Source organism: Dermacentor andersoni, chromosome 9 (assembly GCF_023375885.2).
Source record: "Dermacentor andersoni chromosome 9, qqDerAnde1_hic_scaffold, whole genome shotgun sequence".
Lineage (NCBI taxonomy): Eukaryota > Metazoa > Arthropoda > Arachnida > Ixodida > Ixodidae > Dermacentor > Dermacentor andersoni.
The window spans coordinates 82,275,167-82,283,126 of NC_092822.1; the positions used below are offsets into that span (position 1 = coordinate 82,275,167).

The 7,960-nt window shown below is 50.9% G+C and overlaps 1 protein-coding gene across 1 annotated transcript; it reads right to left on the minus strand.

Moving 5' to 3' along the window:
* Positions 1–356: 356 nt before the first annotated feature.
* On the minus strand, positions 357–6,498 carry LOC126527840 (protein argonaute-2-like). The gene is made up of 2 exons (XM_050175689.3): positions 5,800–6,498; positions 357–1,697 (listed from the first exon to the last, which is right to left on the minus strand). The coding sequence occupies exons 1-2, from the start codon at positions 6,349–6,351 to the stop codon at positions 1,065–1,067; spliced, it is 1,185 nt and encodes a 394-aa protein (XP_050031646.1). The 5' UTR covers positions 6,352–6,498; the 3' UTR covers positions 357–1,064.
* Positions 6,499–7,960: the final 1,462 nt, after the last annotated feature.

The following is a 7,960-nucleotide window of genomic DNA, read 5'->3' on the forward strand; positions in this document are numbered from 1 at the left end:
ACAAGGAGGACACCAGTTGAGAGATGAGCTATTCAAGTGTGTGACAATATGCATTAAAGTTGAACAGTAACATAACCGCATGTTTGCAAACGAGCGCCCGGTGTCAGTTTACCGCGGTCAAAATTCCTTGTGAATGAGTCTTGCCAACTGAATAGCTGCAAGTAATGACAATTTTAACAGTAAGACAGTGCGCATTTGTAAATTTGCGTTTTGATGGTGCATGTGATATCTGGCTATGCGAGTAGTCCAGCTCGAAGAGGAGATATACGCTAGATATGGAGGACTTTTGTTTTAAATATTATGGTAAATCCAAAAACGCTTCGCCGAGAAAATAGATCGTAGGAAAATAATAATAATAATAATAATAAGCTTTATTTCCATCAAAACGATGGAGGGGCCGTGGGTAAAAGCTGCTGAACAGCTTGACTAGAGCCCACGGTCCCCTCTACAAGGCAGTACAGGAGCATACATGAAACATACAGGAATACAAACATACCGAAACGCAAAATTGATTCGATTTAATGTATCACAAGGAATCAATATTACAATTGTTCAAAAACATCGCATATCACGTGGCGCAGTTCGCGAACTGTAGTGCGACCTAAATCAATTCCACATTTATTCAGATCATTAAGAAGTTTAGGCAAAATATACGATAGTGTACCCATAGAATAGTTAGCACGGGGAGTGACCACCTTCCAGTAGTCAGACTGACGTATAGTATAGGATGTAGGCTTTATTTCTAGCTTGACTAGGTTGCGAAAGAAATTTCGATTTTCTTTTAATTCGCACTTAAAGGCAACAATTAGTCTATAGCTAAACAATTTCCAGACAGGCATTATATCTGCTTTAATGAACAGAGTATGTGTATAAGAATTGTAGGGGACATCAAAAATAAGCCTAATTATCTGTATTAAATAAAAGCCTAATTATAAAATAAGCCTAATTGCTTTATTGATGTAAAATTCGTGTTGTTACTAAAATTACTAAGTGCGGCAAAAAAACCTGCGTCGGGTAGGAGTGTTTTATAAACACCCGTTGACAGTGACTGGTTCACAAGGTGGTCACAAGAAATACATGGTGTTCGCTACATTCTCATGTACTTTCACTGCATCTATATACTGTTGCAGCGACGGCGCACGATGTGGGCGCACGTGTGAAGTGCGAAAGCGTCCTGCGATGTGATGCTTAGCGCGGAAGGCAGCCAAGTGGGCATAGGAGACTGGTGCCGGAGTGCTCACACTGCGGCTGCAGCGCGCCACCAGGTGGCACAGATCGTAGGTGAGCTGCTGCAGCTCGATCGAGCTCGAATTGGCGTCGTCGTGAACGATGCGGTAGTGGGTGGGCCTGCTCGTTCCCAGTTTACCGCCGTGGCTGGAGAGGAAAAAGTTGAGGTCTATCGGGTGAGCCACCACCCTGTCCACGATCGTGCCTGGAGGAATGTTGGCTGAACGTTCTTTGCCTTCAGTGTCCCGCATAAAGCGCGTGTGGTGCCGCTTCTGGACAACGATGAATGTCACGGCAGGTTCGCTCATGCCGGGCGCTTGCATGCCTGCGGTAGCCGCTTGGACGGCCGCGAGCTCCCGCTGGCGCACGATGTCAAACTGGCCGTCGCTGACGCCATCCCTGTACACTATTACCCTCTTCGGTAGGCCCCTTTCGGCGCAGTAGGACTGCAGGAGTTCAGATACCATGGCCTGCATCAGACGAGATATGAATGAACAACAGCGCAGAACAAATGTTTCGCAGCGATCCGCGTGCTAAGCATGCATTGGAGGGTCGAATATTTTTGTTCAAATAATTATGCTAACCGAAACATCAACGCACGAAGAAAGCGTTCGTGCTACTGGCCGTTCGTGTCACGAAATGGGAAGTTCCCGAAATGAACAGCTAGCGTACCTCTACTTGCGTGTGGCCGCCTTTGCAGAAGTCTTCAGCGTTATGTTTGAGCTCAACTGATGGCTGATCGGAATTGTAAACAGCGCCTAACTAATGTGCGTAATATGCTTGCAGGTAACATGAATATATGGATATTATTTCTGATCTGTAGCCCATGAGGCGCTCTCTCGCTGCTATCACAGCCGTTCTGTCGAAGCTACTGCCCCCGCCTATACATGTGTCCTACCGCATCGCGGTAGTTACGGTACAGCAACTGTGGCACTAGTCGGGCAGCTGCGACATCTTGGCTTTCCATTTGCTGCGCAGGAAGGCTCACGCTATGAATGTTTCGCCCTTAGTTAAATGTTGCAGCCGCAGGCAGGATCGAACCTGCGACCAGGGCCTTAGCAGCGCAACAACATAGCTAGGGGGCTACCGCGCCGGGTGATGGACCCGCCTTGACATTGGCGTTGTCTTTCGGTATAGGGAAGCCCACTGTGCTAGGAAGTGAAGGGTTATAGCGGCCATCATGACTGGTGTGGCGAGCAATACACAAGTTAAGAGGAAGCTTTAGCTCGGGTGCTCCTACCCAACTACATGTAAAACGAGAATTCGCTTTTCTCGGCAACCGCTGCACCAAATTTGACAAGGTTTGTTGCATTTAAAAGGAAAACGTAAATTACAGTGACTGTTGGTTTCGAATTTTCGAGTTAGGTCGTCAATATTTTTTGCAGTTCTCTACAATCCTCGTCATATGGACTGTATAACGACGGTATGCATGACAGCGCCGCTTAAGAGACTAGGTAAACTCATATTCGAGCTTTGGAATAGTGTTTCACTATAGTCACGAGGAATTCGGCGGGTGTTTTTTTTTTTTTTGCAAGTAATACAACAGGGCACGTCGCCAGGAATTGCTCTTTCGGGGGGGGGGGGGGGGGGGACTGTGACGTGAAAGAATATTACCCGCTGCGCTGGCCGAAACAGGCAAAGCTATCACACCGTGATCTTCTGAAATGGTCGCGATTCCGACAGCAGGATGCCAAAATGGCCGTACTGGCAGGTACACGAGCATGGAAAATGCCGCGCATGCGCAATGCCGTGTCACGATGTCGGGCGTTGCTTTCGAAAGAGGACACAAGAATACTTTCGCGCGCACTCGCAGATCCCGTATTATTTTCGCTTCGCCTGTGCACTTGAACTGAAAGGTCAACTTTGTGCGCACAGTCACACAATCATCGCTGCCTTGTTTCGTAATACATGGTTACTGACGATAGTAGGCATGACGCTTGGTAAAAGTGGAGCTGCGGGATTAGTATGGCTTTTGGCGGTACATCCGTACGAACCTGAAGTTCAGAATGTATGAAGTTAAGCCGCGAACAATGATAAAGTGCCACTTTTGGAGCGCAGAGTATTCACGCATCAATTTGGGTATGAGGCGCGACACGTTGAACGTATATCACCGGTGCAAACAGAACCGCACTATTAGGAACATAGTGCAATTGAACATTGCGTAGTTAACAGAACCACCAAAGAAATTTCACTCGAGGGTTGCGCATCTTGATGGATGGATGGATGCAGAACTTTAATAAGGTCCTGAGGTACGCGACTCAGCGCGCTGCGGGCCGCTCCCACGTTGGGACAGTCAGGCCTTGCCCGACCGCCGCATCGTGGGCCCTCTGGACAGCCCATAGTTGCGCCCCGGCATCGGGGCTCTTGATAGCGGAGAGCCACTTGTCTTCATTGATTCGTTCTGTGCCTCGTAACGAGGGGCAACGCCAGAGCATATGGTCTAGGCTAGCGATGTCATTGCAGTGCCTGCAAGAACTAGTGGCATAGGTGTCGGGATAAATTTTGTGAAATAAAGCCGGGTTGGGATATGAGCCTGTTTGCAATAATCTGAGGGTCAATGCCTGCGCTCTGTTTAACTTCTTGTGTGGAAGGGGAAAGTCTCTCCTGCCGAGATAAAAGTGCTGCGCAATTTCGTTGTATGTGGTCGGTTGATCTCTGTTCTCCACCACTGCGGGCCGGCGTTGGAGTTCTCCATGGTCGCGGAAAGCGAGACCTCGCGCCTTGGAGTGGGCCAGCTCGTTGAGGTTTGTGGGGCCTCCCATGATGGATCCCATGTGAGCGGGGAACCACGTGAGAGTGTGGGTGGCGATGCTTTTGCCGTCGAGGATGCGAAAGGCTTCCTTACACACGGCGCCAACGCTGAAGGCGCGGATGGCTGCCCTGGAGTCGCTAAAGATATTGGCATGTCCGTCGTCCAGGAGGGCCAAGGCAATGGCCACTTGCTCGGCCGCATGCGACGACGTGCTTCGTACCGAAGCGGCGTTAACGGTCGAACCCCTGTGGTTGATTGACACTACCGCGAAATTGTTGCTGTTGCCATACTGGGCCGCGTCAACGAAGCAGCAGCCGCCAGGGAGTTCTGTTGCGCGGCGTAGGAGCGCCACCGCTCTGGCCTTCCTTCTTGGTACGTTGCGCTGGGGATGCATATTGCGCGGGGCGGGCGATATGATGATGTTATCTTTCTGCTCTTTTGGAAGGCCCTGGTAGGCGTTTTCGACAGTGGCCGGGGGGACGCCCATCTCAGTTAGGAGTGGTCTGCCCGCCCTGGTGCCGGAGAGCCTGAGAATCTGTGCCCTTTCTTGTGCTTCTGCAATCTCTTCCAGGGTATTATGAACACCCAACTGCAGGAGTCGGTCGGTGCGTGTGTCTTGAAAACTTATTTTAATTGCCGATAACAGCAATGCCTTCAGCCCTTTAAAAAAAAGGAAGACAAACTTTGCGATGCCCGTCAATAACTAATTTAAAGTATGGGGTTTTACCTGCCAAAACCACAATTTGATTATATAGCATACCGTAGTGGGGGACTCCGAAAATTTGGACAAGATGGGCTTCTTTAACGTCCACCGAAATCTAAGTGCACGGCTGTTTTCGCGTCGCGCCCCCCATCTGAAGTCTGGCGCCGTGGCCAGAGCAGCCTAATACCATAGCAACTAAGCAACAGCGGCTGGTCGATGCTTGTCATGCACGCAACGGATACCGAGCCGTGAATGGCGTACGGATTCACGAAATTTCTTTAGCGGGGTCGACGTCCTTACAAAACAAAACTGGGCTGAAAGCGTTATTGTGAGCTGCCTAATTGAAATGCTCGCGGAGTGAATCGAAGCGCAAAGCCGGCTCTCGCTTATCCTGCGCGGTTCGTTCGTGGCGGGACAGTCACCCTGACAAATAAATAGAGGTGACGGGCAGAAAGGACGGTGTAATAGGCATCGGTAGATATGCGCATTACATATAACAGAAATTCGTGTGTGTGTGTGGGGGGGGGGGAGGCTCAAAGCAGATCATGTTAATAACCTCAGGAAAGGGCAGGCAACGGGTGTACACGCGCATGCATCAATTAGCCAAGGAACATTGACATCCACTGTCGTAATTTCGGATAGGGGGTTAGGCATCCCGTCATTGAACCAAATTTTAAGAAGACCCGAGCAGTAGGGAAGCACGATCTAACGTTCCATTGAATTACTTCGCCATCAAATGACTTGCGAAAATCACGAGGACACCATCGCACTGCCGCTGCCGCTGGTACCGGCCGTTATGCGCGTCGCGTGCGAAATGAATCGCGGAATGAAATTTAACGCTGAAAAGCACGGGACCTTAAATCAGTTGCGTTGAATTCACGATGTTCTGCGCGTATATTGTAAACCAAGTACGCAGCCATCATGACATTACATTTACCGTGCTGATGCTGCATCGTGAAAGAGAAATGCACCACGTCCAACACAGGGAAAATCATACCAAGGCGACGTGCAGGACTGAAATAGTCCGACGTCCCGGAGAAGCAGCCGCGTTTTCGCACAGTGTGCCAATTAGAAGGCTTGACTATTAGCAAATGGCGATAGGGTAACCAGTCCTCACCTTGCTCAGGTCTCCGCCGCGACCTTCCCCTTCCGCCAACTGTGCGTCGCGGTTCTGCCTGGTCCTCATCTTGCTCAGGTCTCCGCCGCGACCTTCCCCTTCCGCCAACTGTGCGTCGCGGTTCTGCCTGGTCCTCATCTTGCTCAGGTCTCCGCCGCGACCTTCCCCTTCCGCCAACTGTGCGTCGCGGTTCTGCCTGGTTCTCATCTTGCTCAGGTCTCCGCCGCGACCTTCCCCTTCCGCCAACTGTGCGTCGCGGTTCTGCCTGGTCCTCATCTTGCTGAGGTCTCCGCCGCGACCTTCCCCTTCCGCCAACTGTGCGTCGCGGTTCTGCCTGGTCCTCATCTTGCTCAGGTCTCCGCCGCGACCTTCCCCTTCGGCCAACTGTGCGTCGCGGTTCTGCTTGGTCCTCATCTTGCTCAGGTCTCCGCCGCGACCTTCCCCTTCCGCCAACTGTGCGTCGCGGTTCTGCCTGGTCCTCATCTTGCTCAGGTCTCCGCCGCGACCTTCCCCTTCCGCCAACTGTGCGTCGCGGTTCTGCCTGGTCCTCATCTTGCTCAGGTCTCCGCCGCGACCTTCCCCTTCCGCCAACTGTGCGTCGTGGTTCTGCCTGCCCGCTTGGACCACCCGTCGCCATCGCTGTTGTGCCGTGTGTGCGGGAAGCTGCCGATTGCTGCCAGTATTTATTGCAGTGGGCACCGCCTTCCGGCCGTGGCGTCGAGTAGTCAAGTGATGAGCGGCGAATGATGTAAGCGCTGGCGCTCTCCCTACTTCCGCTGCTCCCAGATTATACGGCGAGTGAAATATGCGATGATAAACAACGCATCGTGACGTCACGTGGACCAGCCTAAACTACATAGCTTTCCAGGAGGCCAAGGACGACATTTAGTGCGGTCATCCTTTAATGCGTAGGTATTCCTTCGCGAGTACTCCGACGAAACCTGTCCTTCCTGTGACGCCTTATATCTGCAAAATAAATGCGTAATTGGTCAAGCTATCACGTGTAATTATTATAAAAAGAAATTCAGTGCCCTTCCGCTCTGTGAAGAAGGATGACCAGCGAAGCTGTCTATGTAGACCCCTTAATGGCGAACTGCACATCTGCCGCGGATCGGCGCGGCATTGCACTATCTTCGTGATCGGCACACGTATGGGGAGTGCATAACGCTTGCTTCACCTCCGCTGCGGGTCGGCCCGGCATTTCACTACCATCGGGATCGGCCCACGAATGGGGAGTGCTTAACACCGGCGTCACTTCCACCGTGGGTCGGCCCGGCATTGCACTATCTTCGTGATCGGGCCACGCATGGGGAGTTTCTTTCCTTATGATGCCAACAATTAATCGAAAATTTTCTTGGACGGTAAAAGTACACAGCTTCGCTGTAAAAAATGTAAAACCAGATTCACGCAGTGAAATCTGACAAAACAGCGAAGGTGGTGGTCGTGTTCTCAAGTTTGAACTCGTGTTTAGAGCAAATTTTATTAGTCTTTTCGCTCGCTGTCGTCGTTCCGCTAGGCTCGAGCTTCGGTTCCTGGTTGCGCAGGCCCTTCGGTTGCGTGAGGTTGTGATTAACCCACAGTATATCACGCACCTTGCAGCTGTAGCCGCACTCGTGGTCGAGAAATGCTCTCTTGTATCGTCCATAGGGAACCTCCGTGGGAGGAATGTTTCTGCGTTGACGTCTCAGCCCGGCCTCCTACTCTCAAAGTTGAGGGTTAGCTTGCCTCTGCTGACGCTTGGCTTGAGTTGCCGGCTCTTGAAAATGGGGGTTGGCTTGTTTCCAAAGGCGCTTGGCTTGCGCTTCTCGCTCTCGAAACTCGGCATTTCCGCGACGTCGGCACTTCCGCTCTCGTGCTGTAAGCGTAGATGATCGATAGCATTTAAAAAAAAATATTAGAAAAATGAAAAAAATCATAATACGCCGCCCTCGCCGCGTCGAGGTCGTAACAAAAAAGCATTATAGAGAAGTTAGCACATGTAATAGTTATTATAATGAAATAGCAGAGAATATTGTTAGCGTTAGGAAAAAAAAGACTACTGACCTCCCCGTCGCCGCCTCAATGTCTTAGCAAAAAAGGAAAAGAAGAAAGCGAAAACTGAAAATCTGTGGTGTGGCAAAAAGCCATGTTGTGACGGCGTTCTGGCTCAGTTGATAGCGCA

Bases quoted from the DNA above. Each gene is read 5' to 3' on its own strand.
- LOC126527840 (XM_050175689.3), bottom strand. From the start codon at position 6,351: ATGAGGACCAGGCAGAACCGCGACGCACAGTTGGCGGAAGGGGAAGGT. The intron at 1,698-5,799 runs GTGAGGACTGGT...CGTCTGATGCAG, and splicing joins GCGGCGGAGACCTGAGCAAG to GCCATGGTATCTGAACTCCT.